The sequence below is a fragment of the Dicentrarchus labrax genome, unplaced genomic scaffold (assembly GCF_905237075.1).
Source record: "Dicentrarchus labrax unplaced genomic scaffold, dlabrax2021, whole genome shotgun sequence".
NCBI lineage: Eukaryota > Metazoa > Chordata > Actinopteri > Moronidae > Dicentrarchus > Dicentrarchus labrax.
In genome coordinates, this window is record NW_026136709.1 from 18,869,582 (window position 1) to 18,889,644 (window position 20,063).

The 20,063-nt window shown below is 39.2% G+C and overlaps 1 protein-coding gene across 1 annotated transcript; it reads right to left on the reverse strand.

Annotated features, from left to right (window-relative positions):
* Positions 1 to 19,069, reverse strand: gad2 (glutamate decarboxylase 2). Its single transcript, XM_051410826.1, has 16 exons — positions 18,221 to 19,069; positions 17,820 to 17,882; positions 17,444 to 17,590; positions 16,490 to 16,723; positions 14,885 to 14,975; positions 13,883 to 13,995; positions 13,259 to 13,374; positions 12,686 to 12,765; positions 11,904 to 11,958; positions 11,667 to 11,783; positions 10,115 to 10,179; positions 9,917 to 9,995; positions 9,673 to 9,822; positions 9,019 to 9,126; positions 7,054 to 7,143; positions 1 to 4,120 (listed from the first exon to the last, which is right to left on the reverse strand). The coding sequence occupies exons 1-16, from the start codon at positions 18,294 to 18,296 to the stop codon at positions 3,947 to 3,949; spliced, it is 1,758 nt and encodes a 585-aa protein (XP_051266786.1). The 5' UTR covers positions 18,297 to 19,069; the 3' UTR covers positions 1 to 3,946.
* Between the last annotated feature and the right edge of the window lie 994 nt (positions 19,070 to 20,063).

Genomic DNA, 20,063 nt, shown 5'->3' on the forward strand with positions numbered 1-20,063 from the left:
TTTGTTTTGACAATATTTATTTCTATTTTCCCAATAGTAACATATAGTTCAGGACAAATGAATGTTTTAGAGAAGCTAGCACAGCAGTTTGCAGAATACATGATTTAAAATTGCACCATATTTAGTGAAAATGTCCTGCACTCTGAGTACTAGGGATTTTAATTGTTCTCATAAACAAACAATATTTCCTGTATGCAAGAAACCGGGGTATATTCTTTCCTATACGTCTGTGTTAAAGGCTAACAACACTTGCTTTGGACAAGTATTTGGACAATCAAATCTAAATCCTGTTCATTCTGTTTCTTGTACATCCCATAGAGTCAAGGGCCTTGGTGAAAAACAAAATCCAAAACAGTGACGTCATGACACCATGACACGAGTCAACATGCCGTCTCAGACACACAAACAGAACGACAGCGGGTAGCCAAGAAACGTTAGAGGAAAGCGCGAGGATACATTGTCACTGCTACCAGAGGGCGAAGCGGAAGAGAAAGAGAGAAAAAGGTGGTTACAGGTGCAGAGCAGAGAAGAGCTTTCAGAGAGACATGCTGAGGGACTACACATATAGATATAATACTCTACGTTCTGAGCTGCGACAGTCTTCAAGCAGAAGAGAAAGACAGAAGATAGAGATAGTCAGATCAAGCGCGGAGAGGAATACAATGCTAGGCGAGGTTAGCATGCTTGCAGCACGGAGAAACTTTACAGGAAGCCCAAGACACACAGATCACATGTAAAGGCTAGAGCGACAGTGCACTAATCTACAGGCTAAGCTATACATTGGACACTAAAGCTAATTACAGGAGCTACACGTACTGTATATATGTATATATATATATATAAATAGGTATATAGGAGTATATCAAACAAGCTGGATAGGCAAGGCATCGCATGCACGTGCAAAGGAAGCAAGTCTAGCAGCAGCAGCAAGAGAAACAAAATGTCTGGCTTTCCAAGACTACCACAGTGAGATTCCTTTGTCGCTGTAATAAATCTGATGTTGTCTGTGTCACAGTGTGTACGCCAATGAACAGAACTACGATCAATAAATCTAAAAGGTGTTTTAAACTCTAGGGTACTCTCTGTTGGGATATAAGACAGTTAAACAAGAAGCTTTATAATATCTACAAACTGCAAAAAATTAAATGCTTTCATTTCCAACAGACCCTTGATTCATGACACATTCAGACCAAAGAGCTTAAGTTACATTTTTGAGTAATTTTTTTTTAACATCAACTTATGAACAACCATTGGACATTGCACGTTATTAGGTCATGTGTATACTCTAAAGTGCACAACCTCCCTTTTGGAGGAAAACTAGACAATACTGGCAAATTTATACTAAGGCAACACAGTTACAAACACACTAAGGTACACATTGGCACATACTGTCAAGTATCACTTGTGCACAAAAAACACACTGCTTCAGAGTCGAAATGGCTTTGCATATTCATTTAAAATCCAAACACCAGAGTCTCTGAGCAAGACTCGGAAGTATTTCAAGTTGAAATCTGTCAGATTCTTTAAAGCCAGTCCCTGAAACACGTTTTCTTTGAAATAGCTAGAAGAGTCACAAACCAAGTCAAGTATCTGACATACATACATACACACACACAGGAAAAAAAGCCTTTTTGGACTAACAGGATGAAAATACAGGTAATCTATATTGGAGATAGAGAAAATATGAATAACTTTACCTCACAAATAGTCTCTGGTTACATGTCTTATATACACTTATGTATACACAAAGATATGTACTTAGGACATCTTGAAATACTATTTACAATCTATGATCAAAAGTGATTGTACACTGACCGACCATGTTGAGCAAATTGTGCTTTTCTAACTTGTTCTAATGAAAATGCTACAGAACCTCTGCTTGTTGAATCAGGGTTCACATTCCATCAACTAACCTGCCTACAGTAAGCATGTATTTAGTTTTTTATTTGCTAACTACTGTGCGTAGTAGGAAACTTGATTATCTTTTACTATTGTACACTTGAATTCACTGTTTCTTTTGATATTTTGCAGGGTATATATATATTGGACCCATACTCGAATATTGCTTGTGAATGAATAAAGAAGAAATCTCAGTTGCAATGCTAAGGGATACTCCTCCTCCCTTGATGATTTAGTGCAAGTGATGTCAGGTATACAGTAGCTGCAAATCTGGTGAAGTTCCTCTATTCAGACAAAAACACCATTATTGCCCTGTTCCCAGTTTTTTTATGATCCTCGATCTTTCATTAAGTGCTCATCCAAAATCGCCACTGACAAATAGCTTCTCTCATTATGGTACTGTAGATGAGAGGTTCACGTCTTTAAAGTTATAATCCTTAGAATTTCAGTCCTGGTTTACGTAATACTGGTCCCAGATTGCCATTTAAAATGACCAAGCCAACGGGAACAATGTTGTGCTTTTGGAGTAGTGGTCACAGTCGACACTGCAGGTCATGTGATGCCAACTGGCCCAGAAAAGCATCTTCCCATCAAAGCTGGAGTAACCTATCAGTGGGCAGTGGTCTACTAGACTTTGGTACAGGGTTCCTTTAAAAGACAAAGTTATTACAATGCTGGGTCAGTTGAAATTGTTTTTCATTTTGGCAAATTTGCAGTTAATCAAATTACTTGGTGGCCCATTGGCAGTTGCTCACTTTGCCCAGTTTGTAATCCAGCTTTGCTTCCTCTACACAATCATTACCAAAAAAAACAAGGTTTTGAATTAATCTTTGTGCCACAAGTTCTCCGACACGATACTTTGCATTATCAGAATTTATCAGTAAGGTCAAATAAAAAATTCCTTTCTATTCTGAGCAGAAAAAGGCGGACTCCGCCACTTTAAATGAATATGAAGAGAGGCAGTTAAAAATTCCCAAATACTTTGAATGGCTATTAAACCAAATGCTGTGTTGGGCATGTTGGCCATTAATCGTAGTAAAAAGGGTTTGAAATAAAGAAAATCTCAAGGATTATTACTTTACATTACCTCTGAAGTGTTGGTTATTGTCATTTTAGATCACTATAACATGTAAAGCACACTCAGCACAGCTAAATATACAGCCTGGTTGGAAATGGTATCTAGTGCATGTGCATGTAGCTGGTGACATCAAACAAAATGGGTTAAACAAGCCTTTACCACCTTAAATACACTAGAAAGAAGTGCGTGTAAAAATAGTAGAAATAGTTAGACATAATAAGCAACAATATTAGGTTAAGAATCATAAGCTGCAGACCAAACTGTCAAAGGCCGAGGTGATGCACGATGGACCAACACAGCTTCATAAACGCTTCGAATTGACTTTGCTGTTGTGCAATTTGGATGGAAATTTTTTCCTTGCCTTCTTTTGTACATATTTCCAAATCCTTATGATGGCCTGTTCTGGTTGGGATATTATTTAATGTGTGCTGGTACTGTTTTACATCACCAGTCAAGACAATATTGTCCAGAATCAATATGTGGTAGTACTATGCGCAGATGTAAAGGCAGTTGATTAAGCTGAGGTAAGGTGAAGTGCTTTTTTAGTTTTTAAACCAGAAGTTTAAAATGTAAAGTTACAATAGAACACAACCACGTTTGGCACTTAACAACATACTCGGCAAATGGGAAATGATTGAAAAATAAACTCTTCCTCATCGACCTATTGCACAAGCATTTCATATCACAAAAAGTACATATAAAGTTACATCACGTACACTACTCTGGGATCTACTACACTATAGGAATGGCAGACAGAAGTACTTTTACATAGCTTTGGACCAAGTCAGTCCACGGCAAAGCTACAATACATAATATATGGATATATCTCTATATCTTTTTTCTCAAATATACTCTTAAATATGTGACTTTGGAGGAAAGAGAGCAAAAAGAAAAAGTTTACCAGTACATTCACGACAAACAATTCATCCGTCAAGGGGAAAAGTACAGAGGGATTTGGTGAGATGAGTCTTATAGATCTTGCCCGAGTCGTTCAATCTCCTCAATAAGAAAGTCGATGTCCTCGAAGGTAGCAGCGGGATTTGAGATTACCATGCGGAAAAAGTTGACCTTGTCCCCTTGTGGTTGGTAGCTGACCATGGTTGTCCCGTACTCCATCATCCTGGCCTTTATCACTGGAGCCACCTGCAAGATCCAAAAAATACAGCATGAATGAGTAAGAACGTCGCACACTGTATAAAGACAGTTTCTATTATACTATTGGTTTGGTTCATCCAGGCGACTATCTACTATGTGAGTACAAAACAAAGTGGATCACTAATAAAAGGAGCTTGTGGGGTCAAGTTTTTCAATGCAAAACAAGTTGCGTCTCTAGATTTGAGTTAGTAACAGCATTCACTTTTAATGCAGCTTTTAAAGTTGTGCAATTAAGTTTTGGCTTGGATAACATAGTGTCAGGATTGGCTAAAAACTATGCTTAAAAATGTTGACCCTCCACAAGAAAAGGAATTTCTTAAATTTTATCTGTCCCTCTTAAATCCTTCCTTGCACATAAAACCAGCTGATTAATGCTTCATCTTCAAGCTGTGTACTGTAGTTTTCTCATTATTAAACTGCCAGAGGTGTAAACAATGTAGCTTGAACTCTGTTGGCACAAAATATATTTACTTAAAAAGTATGAAAATGTTAAGAGTCAGTCCTTCAATTAAAATATAATTCCAACAAAGTACACACAAAATGCATAGTTTTATGTATTTTAAGCTGACATAGCGAGCAAGCAAGCTACAAAGACTAGAAATGAACCAAATCTTGCTAAAGCAAAGAAAATGAGACTAAGACTAAGACTCTTAGACTTTTGAAAAAGTGTCTGTTATGTGGCGTTTGTTTCCTTTTCGTTTTCCTTTTTCAGCAACTAAACATTTTCTCCCCAGACTACTCTGATCCTGGTCTATGTAGTCCATTATCTCCCACCAGTGTGACAGCTACATCTGACACCAGCAGGGTACACCACAGCACTCTGACTGCTGCTGCCAAGTTGAGAGGTTATCTCCGAGACTAAAGCAGTGACAGTCATTTATTTTGTGCTCAGAGTCTTGATGGCGATGTGGATTCTGTGCTGTGATGAGCTCTGGCAGGTCAATTACAAGTTTGAAACTCACAGTCTTTGTTGTGACCAACACCAACTGACACTTTACAGAGGAAAAACATTTCCTTATATGTGTCTCTGAAAAATAATTTTAGGGTTAGTTCTTGTCTTTATGAAATTAAAGCCCCTAGAGGGGCTTTAATTTCATATCTTTCTAAGCTTATTATTGTACCACAGAAATCACTGCCATAGAACTCATAAAACTAATGCCATCCATTTTCTTATTATTGTTATCCACAGTCCATAGCTTATGGAAATCAAATGTTTCTGTTTTTGCCAATGTTTTCATCTGTCTTGAGCAGGCCTACTGAAGTCTATATAATACATTAACAAGGCTAGCCACAACTATCTCACAAGCTAGATTTGACTTGATATAGCCCTCTAACTTTAGCTGTCTAATTAGCTGTCTTTCTATGTCAGAGTGTAGTAAGTACGGTGCACACAGATTATTAAGCTAGAATGCAGTATGCACAACCAAAGTTCATACTGCGTTCTGGCTTGTTTTGGGGTTTTTTTGGTGCAATTTGTGGCTATTGCAAATTTAAAAAGCTGTTGCTGAGGCAGAATATATATTTTTATAGTAAATCATATGTCAGAAAGTCAGACCAGTGTACATACTAAAGTGGGAAGCATAATCAACTGAAGGATATGAGATTCATAACTTGAGGCGACAGTTTGCTGCAGTTATGGCTTAAGGGCTCAAATTAACCGTGACTCATACACAGTGCCATCCAGGTCCAGCATAATCTCGTAGGAATTTTAATAAAACTGAGAGTAAGTTGAAAAATTTAAATAGACTTTTAAAACTCCTCTAGCAACCGCAGTTCAATGTCAGTGCATGGTCGGCTAGAGTAGTTAGCTGCGCGAGGTCCTTCACTTCAGTATATCGGTGCTACTTTTTACTTGTAGAAATGTTGTTATAGTTGATTTTAACTTAAAAAATCAACTTAATAAATGTGATGTTTTGATGCTTAGAGTGATGAAGTTGTAAATTGCTCTGAAAAGTCATGAAAAAAAATATAATAAAAGTGTTATCTTGATTGCACATGATTTTTGGGAGCTTGAAGGCTTGTTAAATTAAAATGCATTTACTTGTATTTCTGCACTGTGGTATTGCCACTTTAACTTAAATAAAGTACTTCTTGCACCACTGGGCTTACAATATATACAGGCTGCAGTGCTGTGGCTAGTAATGTATTTCTCATCACATAATCATTCCCTCTAAATCTCTTGCAGGTGTCCTGTTGTAGTTGGCAGACCTACAGTTTCTGTAAAATAATCAATCAGTTGCTGCAGATTACTGTCAAATCAGTCTTGACAACTTTCCAGTCATTAAGTGGAAATTGAGGAACGCTTTTTCCTCAACGAGCTAATCGGGAAACATTACATCATCCCTCAATCTAAGTGTCAGAGTCTGTGGAAAAGAGCGAGCTGGCCAAACACTCAGGTTCAGCTAAGCATATTCACTGTGTTTTTTCTATCAGACTTTGGAAAACAAAAGGAAACGTCTCCATTTGATGTGCTGTGACAAACATGGCAACGATTTATGGCTGATGGTTTTACAGCGAAAGAGTGAGGAGAGAGCTCTTTGTATGGGGGGCACGTACTCCATCTGTTTGTCCTAATTGTCAATTAGTAGGCCCCTGCTGCTGTGGGATCCTCTGAATGGCCGCCACTTTAGCTAACTGAATAGCCTCAATCCCTCTATGTCTGGCTTGTGATACCCTTCCTCTGTGACAGCATAGCCTATTTTAAGACCGCCACAGTTTACAAAGTATATCCAATGTGTATGGCAAAGTATTTTTTTTAAATCCAGAGTATAAGCGGACATCCATGTTGTCCCTAATGAGGAGGACATGTGATGGTCAAGCGGGATAGGAATGACAGGCTTGTAAGGCAAATGAAAGGTGTAGTGAAAGGTGTTTTTTTTGGGTAGATATTACAGTCAGGCTTCTTATCTCGGCTCACCCACCTTGTGCAAGTGTTTCTTTCTCTCCTCTTTGTCCTCCATGTAGCGGATCCCAGGAGGGAGGTACCAGAAGCAGACGTTGGTGTGCTGAGGCTGTAGGAACACACAGTTGACAAGAGATGAGAGGACGCAAAACATGCACAGTTCAGGCTGGGAAATAATGACATATTACTGACTTTCAATGGGAATGTTTCATGGTGACATGAGTGTGTTATTGTTTTTAGAAATTCTGTTTAAAATTAAAGCCACTATGTGAATAATTTGAACAGTTCTTGTCCTTGTGGTAGTATTATTATCACCAGTACTGTCTCATTTAAACTAATAATTTCCGACATGCTCTAACTGACTTTAGTGAGTTAATGATTAAAGGTACTTACAGAGGATTATTACCTTGACTCTTGAGCTCCCCCTCAGTTTTACATCTTTTAGTTTATTGTTTTTGTTGTATGGCTCACAACTTTACCGCTCTCTCACTGTTTTTAGAAAAAAAGTTGTAATACTTAATACTTAATACACTAGTTGGTGGAGACCAAAACAGAACACCACAACATCTGCTGGGTGGCTAGAAACACGACTCCAACTGAATGCTAATGTTGCTCGGTGTCAGCTGGGTGTGTGAATTAGCAATTATCTGCTAACATGTTAGCCATATCAACCTTATATGGTGATAATGTAACCTATTAATGTTTCGTTTTCGGACTGAGCGGCACAGCTTGTGGTTGGTTGCCCTCAAGTGGCGAAAGAATAAAAATCTTAATGGAAGTTTAGGTCATCTGAATAATTTAGGAGATGCTATAATCACACAAGGCTCCTACACATAGTGGCTTTATGTTTTTAGGCACACTGTAATTAAAAATCATTATAAGACACTAGAATAATAAAGTGTTTTTTTCCTCATGTTAATGGCTATTAACATCAATTTGATTTACTGATATGATTTTGCATACATTCATTATTAATGAATTATTATTATGATATTAATTCCAAACATACTACTGAGTCCTATGCACACATGTACAAGAATTACATACACAGTACATATATATATAACTACAGCTATATATATATATTGTACATTTACCAATTATTCTTGCCTAAGTCCTACAGAAAGCTTAAAATAAAAAGTGCTTAAAGTAGCCATAGCCCATCCATTTCACCAAGCCAGAGCAGATTCTGTTCAGCTCAAATAGGAAATCCATTAGGCGTTCCAAGCATCAGACAGGTATCCTGCCTTCTTCTCAGATACCCTGTCTAAAAGCCCCACACAGCTCTATTTTTTGGCATGTGCAGCCCTGCTGGAGCAGCCTGCCTGCCTGCATGTGAGTGGAAAAGCATTCATTACCAACAGCTGACTAGCCATGCACACCAGCCTCATTTATACAGCCGGGCTGGTTCGGCGGTAGTATATTCAACATCAGATTGATGTAATGGCTCAATGGGAGGCACAGACAAGTGAACACCTGGGCCAATGCCCAGAGGACTTGGCTTTTTCCCATCACCCTTTGGGTTATGATGCTCTTAGCCTTTTGTGGCTCAGCAGGAAAACAATAAGCCTTGAAACATTAAAGAGCTTTCACTATAAATGACTCTGGGTGTCCAAGCACTTCTTTTATAAAAGAGTTTTTAGCTTAATAACCCCGTCATACCCGCATATGTTTGTGCTGTTGTAGCTTTGCTCGGTGAAGGATATTTCAGACACCATGCTATTCATATGCATATGAGCAATTACAGGCCGTTATGCTATTCATTAAACATAATAGCAGCACATTATACTGGCAGCTAGAGGTAAAAATGGCATTCATCCAACACAAAGCGAGAGCACACAGTGTGCCAATCAAGTCACCCACAATGACACTGAATACACTGAGGTGAAAGAAACAGCGTGGACTAATGTTAGCTACTTTTCTCTGATTATGTGGCTGCGGATGAATTATTCTTGTGGAGAGTGAACGTTTAATGTGGACATACTTTTCCATCAAAGACCATCTCGTATCCTTCTCTGTCTTTGATCTTGTTGTAGAGGTACTCCGAAAGCTCCAAGCACTTGTCAATCTGAGCCTCGAATCCAATAGTGCCCTGTCAAAGAAAAGATTGTTAGGTTTGAAACATTTATTTAGATCACCGGTTCTCAAACTGTGGTACGTGTACCACTGGTGGTACGTGAGCTGCCTCTAGTGGTATGCGGAGGAATCTTCAAAACATTTATTACTGAGGAAAATACTTAAACTATTAGACTAGAGAAATGTAATAATAATAATAAGTTACAAAACATATTTTTATGCTGGAAAATTTGATATGAATGTCCAAAATGTTTTAGTCTAAGAACCCATATCCAAGACTTGAATGGAAAACAAAATAAACATTTGGTTCAGGTTAGTTTGACTCAAATGCAATTAGATGAATTCTATTTGTAGCATCTTTAACTTTTAAACTTTAATATGTTTCAGTCAGGTTTCCATATTGTTTTCTGTGAATTGCTTTGGTTAAAGATGAAAAAAGAAACCATTGTCCAGGATGTCTATCAACACAAAATCCAATTGCCTTCTTAAAATCAGACTGTATTTAAGAACTACGTGCAAAATATCCGCAAGACAGCAAATTTGCATGATAGCTTTTCTTTACCTTAGCTCTCCACATGAGCCACAGCTTGAAGATGTCGACGTGGCGTCCACACTGCAGCGCTTTGTCTCCGGTGTCATATGAAAGGTCGTAATGTTTGTCCTGCTGGAACAGGTAGCAGGCGTGCATCTGGTTGCAGTTCTGCATCAGACCCTGTGAAACCAGATCCAGAACGTTTATCATCACCACAAGAAAACATCATATTTCACTGTCACATACTGTGAATATTTGTTTTCACATGACCTACCTCCTCTCTGACCAGGAGGGCTGAACACTGCAGAGGGACTGACATCATCTTGTGGGGGTTCCATGTAACTGAATTGGCCCTGAAGTGAACAAAAACATCCATCATGCATCATTAGTTTAAATCCTCATTTGCTTCTAAAGCTTGTATGTTTGTGTTTTACCCCCCCCCCCAAAAAAAAAAAAAAAATATTTCACTTGCCTATCGACTCCGTCCAGCTTCCACCTGTGTCTCCTGGACATGAGGAGGCTTCCTCCCCACGCACCCTGACAGGACAGACAGATGGTAATCAAACATGTGACACTTAGTTATGGGTTATTTAGCAGCGAGGTGTCAACCGAGGATAAACTGATGAGTTCTCTAACATACAAGTTCAACGGTCGGCCTGTGAAAACAGTTGTAGAAAGTCTTATGTCTCTTTGGAGGAGCTGGAGTTCTAGAGATGTGACATTTACCAGGTGTGGAGGGTTAACAATAAAAAATATCAAGTGGCATTATGGGAATGTAGGATCAATGGTTTTTAGAGCTTTGCTACATACTAGGGAGCAAAAATCAGGATATATCAGCCTTAGTGCCACTAATTTTGCTATTGCTATGCTAAATCCATTGGGCATCCATTAGTTATAGCCTGAACAGTCCTGGACTTTATAAGGCAAATGATCATGATGTACTGAAGAAGACATTTTATATTTGAAAATTAAACTAGTCAGTACAAACACATTGCTAAGCTACACAGGCTGATGTACGGGTCTACCTCTACTGTTAAGTCTTGATAATAATAATAATAATAATAATGATAATAATAATAATAGACATGCCGTGCTGTCCATCTCAAATAAGGTGAAAACTCTCGTCACAAACCTGCAATGAAACCACATTTCGAGGATTTGCAGCTTTTCTTTGTCTTATGTGAGAGTAGACTGAATATTTTTAGGTTTTCGCTTTTGTAAAGACCAAATGATTAACCTAAAAAATAATTGGCAGATTAATCGTTAATGAAAATAAATGTTAGTTGCCATCCTATTGATTGAGTTTTAGTTTTACACAATGGTCTCATTCCTTCATTTGTCAGAAGCTTTTTTACCCTTAGATGAATAAATTGTGAGGAGAAATCCTTTATCCTTTGTCACATATAGTGATAGTATTGATGATCAGCACCTTAAATTGAAACATTGTTAAAGGTCTAAATGTCAGACGCTTCTGTGGAGGCATTTCCAGATTTCCCAGCCTCATAATGTTTACTTAAGAAGGCCCCCAAACACACGCATTTCACACGAAGCGGCATCCACAAAAACACACACTCCGTCACTCCAAAGCAGGATGTTTTCTTCCCATCACTCGGCAGTTGAGGAATGATAGATAAGGCCATTTATGTCTCTTAATAGAGGTGTCCCCCTGTCAGGACTAAATCACCTTCATTAATAGATAGAGTTCCTTCAGTGAGAGGGCCCATGATGGCAAAGTCAGGGGAAGAGATGATTTACAGCCTCTGTTCCAGTTTTTCTAATCCCCAGTGTTAGATAGGAAATGGCTGGCTCCTATCTGGGTCAACCGCAAGCAGTTAGAGGCGAGACAGACATAATAGATTTGTCAAACTCACTGGTAAGCTCTGTATTTCTATGCATTCCTTCACTAAAAACCCCTACTGTGGATAGATATTGTGCATTGCGGACGTTGGCTGCAGGAGATGTTTATGCAGATCTGTGTCTGCGGCCTTCAGATTCCAAATAAAGGGTCAATTTGTGTTACTCACATCCACATGCATCCAGACGTTGTACTTTTTGCAGACGTCAGAAATGGCGATGAGAGGGTCAAAGGCTCCGTACACTGTTGTTCCAGCTGTTGCACTTACAAAGAAAGGTACAAAACCCTGCAAAGGCACAAAGAAAGAAAGATTGCACATACAGTAAAGCAGCTACTGATATAACAAAGCTAATATGTTTCCATATCTGTATATAGTATTTATGGCCGTAAATGTGCATCACATTACCTTCTGTTTGGCCTCCAGTATTCTCCTCTCAAGGTCAGCTGGGATCATTTTACCACTGCAAATGAAAAACAAGCTTTAGTCGCCACGAGGTGTTTGTGAATTCATCAGCGGTGGAAGCAATACTCAGATTATTTATTTATATGAAAGTATACAACAATATAACTATGTAGAAATACTCAATTACAAGCAAAAGTCCTGCTTCAAAATGTACCTAAAGTATCACAGTTGAAGTATTTATTTGATATATTATTATATACTGATTCATCATTGTGTGTGCAGCATTTTACTGTTGTAGCTGGGCATGGTGGATTTAGTTTTAACCACTTTATGTGCAGTGCTTCCCAATATAGGCGTTGGGCCTAAGGGGTTGTAAGAAATCAGTTTTTTTTGTTTTACTTTTGTCAAACCTTTGCTATTATTTGTTAAATATTGGATAATTTTACCCTTTTTGGGGCTTAAATGGAAATCTGAAAGTTGACACAGGGCCCCTACTAGAAACCACTGGGTGTATTTTATAAGCTTATGACATATTGTTTTAGGTGAAATCTCCATCTGCAAAGTAACTAATAACTACATCTGACATATAAATGTAGTGGACTAAAAGTGCAATATTTCCCTCTGAATTGTAGCGGAGTAGAAGTATAAAGTAGCAGAAAATGAACATAGGCCTGCTAAAGTATGTAAAATAATTAGTAAGTATCTCAAAATGATATTTGAGTAAATGCATTTATTTACTTTCCACCACTGGAATCTACTGTTTATACTAACTTCTAATATTTTACCTTTCGTCTACTTTGATGCAGATCACACTTTCAGTCCCGATGCCAAGAGCTGCTGCACCTTTTTTTATTGAAAAATGGCTCTGAAAGATAACAAACAAATGAAAGAGAGACTGTGTTTAACTGCCTGTATATCAGATCACAGGAGGAGGAAACACTTCTGGAAATATATTTATATATATATATATATATATAAATAACATTATTTAGGTTTGATGCTGAAAGGTTAGTGTTATTTCATGGCTTTTTGCTCTCAGCATCTTGCAAATGTCCTTTAAACATGAAAGCGGTGACATATAATGTGACAGACACACCAGTCACCTCGTGCCCTTCTGCGTCTGACACACGTAATGTCAGCTTCATATCAGCGCCGGTGGTGTGAAAGTGACACAAAGTCACTTCAAAAACATACATCCAGCACAGCAACAGCTAATGTGCAACACCATTTGAAGTCATTCCTGCACTGGAGAGGAAGATCTATAACATCTGATTTAAGGAAACTGTGATTAACACTCATTATTTGATCCAGTGAGACACACACTGGCAATGCAGCCACAATGAGACATAAATGCCTACATGTTCGGATGTGAAGGCCACCAGTCTGGGAACAGATGACATTCCTTTCTCCTTCACTTCAGGGAACATCTTGAAGCGGGCCAGCAGCATGGCATACATATTAGAAATAGCACCACCTAGAGGACAGACAGGGCTCAGTGATTTACAGTGTCAGGCCACATCACAGCCTCAACTAGAGTCTCATGGGAATGATGCATACTAACTTACACAAAGCGTAACAGAGTTTAAAAATGTCTGTGCATGTTAATAATAATGAAACAACAACAATTACAAAAATCCTTTGTTTACAGCATATCAAGAGCGTATCGGGGCGATGACACAGCATCCAAAATCACACTGTCCACAATGTCAGAACCAATCACAGCCTTTGTCATTAAATTCTCCAATGATTGCTCGTCATCATGTGTCAAACAGAAATGCATGGGAGAAATTAAAGATTGGAGGGCGACGGGGCTGTGGCTCAAGTTGGAAAAAGAAAATTATTTTATGCTAATTGGCTTTGAAACGAGTTCCATTTATATAATCAAAATGCAAATTGACACATTACAACACACACATGCACAGGCAGGCTGTTCCATTTTCGGTGAAACAGAGGGGTGGTGGGATTGGCGTCACTTCACATACCAGGAGAGAAAATGCCATCTCCTCGCCCGTCCGGCCAGCCAATGATCTCCCTCATCTTCTTCAGAGTGACGTATTCCAGCAGCACAAAGACAGGAGCCACCTCATAGGTGAACCTGTGTTACACAAGGGACATCACATGATTGCTGGTTACACAAAATGTGCCATGACTCATCACCGAAAAATAGCCCGAAAACTGACGTTTTTCCTCTGCAGTTTGGCTGTTTCTGGACATATTCAGAGCTGGAATTGATGACTGTTACAGATGTAGATCAAACAGTAAATGATTCAGATTCTTGAAAGATAGAAACAATATTTTATGTATTAAAGTTGTAGAATTATTGTTGATTTTACAGGCTTCACTTTCATTTCTAAAGAGGCAAAATTTGCAGAGATGCTTTTGGACAAAATGCACAAACATCCACAAAAAGATTTACATTTTTCTTTCCACGGCTACATTTAAAAGACCCGAATGTACTCTCTGTTGTACAGAAGTCTCACATTTTCATCATCCTTGCTGCACTGAAAAGTTAATTTACAATATGTGCCTCCTGTTATATTTTTCCATTAAAATGTGATGTATTAGCTGCAGTAATTTAAAAAAACCTCAACGTCAACAGCAGTCTTATTCTACAGCCCCCTTTACATTTGCCAAGACTGACTCCTGCAGAGTTTATCACCGCAAAAACACACACACCAAAATTAGCTTCAGATTAGTCTGAATTTAATTTCAAAGGCTAATTTTCTCCCCTTGAATCCCCATGGGGATCAGAGGTGAGGGGGAGGGATAAAAGGCAGAGGTGGGAGGGGTGCAGAGGGGGGAGTAAAGAGGGGGTGTATGCCTTTCATTTCACCCCTTTCATTCGCAGTGATTGAGTGAAAAAAAAAAAAGCTGCTATCAGCCGGTGCAGACGCAGAGCAGAGTGCATACGGGTGGACCGGAAATGGAATTCATTGTCATTATCACCATTTAAAATCATGATGAAGCACAGGCCACATACTTACATATTGGTGTTGGCAGTGGATGTTAGCCAATCGGCTGCCAGTCCAACCATGTCTAATCCTGTAGAGAGCTGATTGAAGTACCTGGGGTGGGCTGAATGAAAAGGAGCAAAGGAGAAATGAGAGGGGAAGGGTGTGAGATGGCTGCAATTTGAACATTTTATCTGGTGTCAGGAAAATTAAAATATGCTTTTTATGTGTTTATGCTGAGTTTGTGCAAAAGCCTCAGAAACTGTCATCTTCTGAATGCTTTAATTGCAGGTTCGAAACGCTGCTGCAGTGACGTTTTAAATCATCTTGAGGAATAATGAAAACATTTGCTGTTGCATGGAAAATGTAGGAGTTTAGAGGAGGGTATAAACACTCCAAAATTCAGTTTTTGCACCTTTGTTTTATAATACAGGCAACATCATACACAGGGCAGCTTTGGAAATAAGTAAAAACAAAAACAAGAGATAATGTGACTTTAAAAAGGTCGTGCAAAAGTCTTTCATATTATAAACATGCAATGCAACACTTTACTAACCCCATAATTTAGCATTTATAAGAAGCATATAAACATTTACTGTAAACACATAAACTGTTTACATCACACTATAATGTAGTTTGAAGCAGATAAATGTTTGTTAATGCATTTGTCAGCAGCTACTGGATGGTGGTGTATAGACAGATAATTAAACAATAATAATAATATAAAATAATATAATTAATAATATAAAATATGTCTTTATAGGTTGAGTTATAATTGTTAACAAATATTGTACATAAAAAGATATGTAAAAAAAAATCCTTACATCTGCTTACAACAACATTATAGTGTGTTATAAACCATGTATTCCTGTTTAGAAACAGTTTATAAATACAGAATAGGGGGTTAAAGTAAAGTGTTAACAAAGAAGCTATAAAAAATATATCTGTTTTTGTTTTTTTTGTGGAAATTGTCTCCTACATGTGTCAGTCAGGAGAGAATAATGGACTTGGCCTATGAATCCTGGTTATTAGCCTATTATCTCCCACTTGGTGAGCCAGATTTACTGCGTCACTGCATTTATCGGTCTGGTGGACAGGAGGAGGAAAAGGAGGACAACTTCCAGGTTGATGTTTTTTAATAAACATCATTAATTTATTTATTATTTTCCTTTTATCCCACCCTGTTTATTCTCTCTTCAGTCTCATTTTTTGTAGGATAATCCTCAAGAGATAGTATTCACCTAAAATATTTTATTTAACTTGTGCTGACTTTTGTATTATCATAATAAGAATAAGAATAAGTGGTTTCTAGTAGATTCTATCTTCTGTCACGTATTTTAGGATTTTCTGTGTTATAGGATAAATTAGAACTTGCACTGGCTCTGCTATAGTTATTTTCCCTGCACATGTTTTCATATTTATCTGTCCATTCCAGTAAGATATTAAATATATATTGTGATTTCGACATTTTTAACACAAATCAGGCCAGAATTCAGGCCTACACGTAATTTAAAAAAAAGGTGGTGAATATTTCCTAACATGCTAAAACTGGAAATGTTTTAAGCATATTTGGAAAAAGTTATAAAACCGAAGTGCTATTTATCGATCAGGTATCCAAACACTGAGATCCGGGCCTACCGGTTTTGATGGCGTATTTGAGGGTAGCGCGACAGCTGATCAAGATATCATCCAGAGTGGCCGGCTCGTCCTGCAGCTCCCAGTTGTTCATCTGGAGCAGCTCGTTTGGATAATGAAAATCAATAACTTTCGTTTCCCGGTCGAAAGACTCCACGATGTAGGCCATTAAAATATCCACAACTTCCTGCAGGAAGGTCATTGTTTTGGTGTCACCGTCCATGGCAGGTAACAGGTCTGTAAATAAGAAATGAATAAAAAGGGGGGGAGACATTTTGTGATTTATATGTCTGGGACTTTAAAAGATGGATCTGTGGAGAGGATCGGAAAAAAACGTGTATCTTGGAACATTAAGATGCATATGTGTAGGCCATTAAAATGGGAGCGTTTTGGTGTGAAATTATCCTTAAGGCCCACAAATAAAAAAAAGGCAGATTTTTAATATTTTTACAGGTCTAAAAATGGAAGGAAGTTTTAAATTTCTGCGACGTTCAACGCCTCAAACCTTCAGATTCTGCTGAAGGTGACCTCTCCACAAATAGTCTACCACTGCAACACACCTCTCTGAATATTGCAGATATTAAATGTAGATGTATAAATACAGAAGATGATTTATTTCACCCAAAGAGGCGCATCTTCTGCCATTTGTTTCATTTTTCATGTTATGTATTTTATTGAATAAAGCGGATCACATCTTGGAAAATCAATAAAAATGACATTTTAATGAAGATTATTAACAAAAAGTGGATGCGTAAAATGTCAAATGCAATAAATTAAAACAGCTCTTTTATTTGAAAAAGAATGCCTACACTTACTATTAAAAATAGCTTATTTATGCCATGTTTACACTGAATAAATCACCACAACCACGAGGCAAGGCCAAGTTTAGACTCAGTTAGACAGACCAGGAGTCCGCCAGTGTTAGAGGTCCAGGTTTACAGCAATGCTTTTTTGTACCTGTTGAATAGAGGTCGGAGAAGCCCACAGCAGCTTTGGTGCAGTTGCAGGATTTGTTGCAGCCGCAGGTGCCTGCAGCTTCTGTCTGTGGCGGCTGCTTGGTGGCCGGATCGGCGGGTTTCTCCACTTCCCCGACATTGAGCAGCGCTTTGGACACCACAAAACAGCAGTGAGGTATTTTTATTACTCTGTCGACAAGGCCGTAAATATAATGATAGAAATAAGGAGGCACGTCGCCTAAATAGCGTCTCCCCCACCAACACCCACCCACCCCAGCGCCTCGCCCCTCACCCCCACCGGCCCCACACACACACACACACACACACACACACACACACACACATACACACTCTCCCTCCGCTGTGAACCAACATACCACATAATTTCGATCCAATTCCTCCGGAAAATTTCTGGGCCGCCGCTTGGCACCAAGCCCTGGCTGGAAGAGAGAAGGGATAAATCAAATGAGGGATGAACAGGCTTCAGGTTCAGAGTCCAACTTTAAGATCGCAGCCGAAACACAAGGAGCGCCATGCAAGTTGTAGCAAGCAAAACAAGCCTTTAGACCAAATTCCTGCACCCTGCGGGGTGAAACAAGACAGAAAAAGACAAGGTGTAAAAAGCAGATGTGTCGAATATAAATACAGCAGGCCTGTTTGGTAGGCACTCGGCGGCTGTAACGCCAACTGCAGCGCACTGGCTTTGAGACAATGCACTGGAATTAGTGCTGCGCCCGGTCCATCAGAGGTGGTTTTTTGAAGACAAAAAGCCACTCACGCGTACTGGGGCTCTGACTCCCGGTACTGGCCCCCGCATTATCTCCGCCAAGAGACCAGAAACCGTGTGATGCCATTGTTGCCGGTAGTTAGGAGCTGCAGGAGACACGGAGACCGACAGAGCCCATCCACACGCGACGACCCGGAGCTGTTCAAAGCTGATGTGGTGCTGAAGCTGACCAGAGCTCTCCGACTGCTCAAAATCCAGCCGTGCATCCGACAGACGCGTTATGCTGCAGAAAAAGCCCCCTAAAGAAATCAAAACGTTTGTGGGAGAAGCACACAAAAGGCGTCCACGTCTCTGCAGGCGTCCACAGGTGCACGAAAAGCAGCGTCTTCCCACAGAAATCCGCAAACACTTCACTGACTTCACCGGCGCACTCTGCCAGCGCTTCCACACACACACACACACACACACACACACACACACACACACACACACACACACACACAGAGCGACGCTTCTCACTTCACTGGGGGAAATATAGTGCAAGAGGAAGTTCAGGTGCAGTCTTGCTTTGGATGGAAATTTGCAAAGAAAAATAAAGAAAAAATGGTGAAAAAGGTGCTTTCAGTAAGCGGCTATATGGCACAGCTGCTGGTACATAAGCAGCACAGAAGCCATGTCTAATTGCATCTAACCTAAATTTCACGTCACTACAGAAATCCCATCGTGATTCACTTCAAGTCATGACGAACTGCGTTGCGTCGTGCGTCGTGACTCCATACATCCCCAACACTTGGTCCCCTGCGTGCCGAACTCACCCTCCTTACAGACTGAATGAGTGAATGCCAACTAATTCATCTGCCCACCAATTGCGGATCTATTTCTTGGAGACCGGCGGCTCTAATTGCCCGCCTCCGGTGGAGGAAACAGCGGGGAGGCGAGTGCGCACGGGTCCCTCCTCTCTCCTCTCAGTGTCGGGGGCTCGTTACTCCAAAGTATTTATTAGGCTACTCGTTACTTCTTTGTTACTTGTTTCCCACAGCTCCTTTTTTTGTTGCACCACTGCGCATTTGCGTCCCCCCCCTATAAATATCATGATTATCCAGGACTTTCTTGGTATCCAGTGTTTTGTCACCTTAAAATAAGATTAAACTCTCAAATTATAAATCCAGATGGACACTGGTTTGTCGATTCTGGATAAGGTAAAATAATAATAATGATAATAATAATGTTAGGAAAACAGACATTTTGATAGTATATGGCCTAATTCCACACATTACCCGTTACAAATTACAATATTACAATCCACACATGCCCTGCGCTGGTTTCTTATCATTTATCCATGAATGAGAGCAAACGGAGCCGGCGGGCATAGCCACATCTGTTATGATTTATGAATGCAATCGCCAACAACCATTTAATGCCAAATAACACAGATTAAAATAAATTGAACCCTTTTGGCAAAGCCATGATAAAACTGTACTATGTGTGTGTGGAGTTACAGTAAGTATGTGGTTCTCCACTGAGGCCTTATAGGGATTTATTTTGTTATTTTAGTATTAGATTTTCACTGTAATATTAATATTTTTTGTAAGTCTTTAGTTCTGTAAACTTAACCTCAGTATTTTTCTAAAATAATAGCTCTTTTATTTGTAAAAACACATACTGTTCCTCCTCTCTATTAGATCCAACCATTGTCTGTATCCGCTCATTCTCTGCAGGGTTTTGGGCAGCTTATGTCCCAGTTGTTTCTTCCTTGCTATCTTGTATTTTGTCTGTGTTTTTTTTTTGTTGTTGTCTGTATGTGGTTTTTAGTGCCAGTGTGTGCAGTCAGCATGTCGTTGGGGATTCACTTACACTCCCTGTGGGGTTTTTTCTCCTTTAAAATGTCATATAA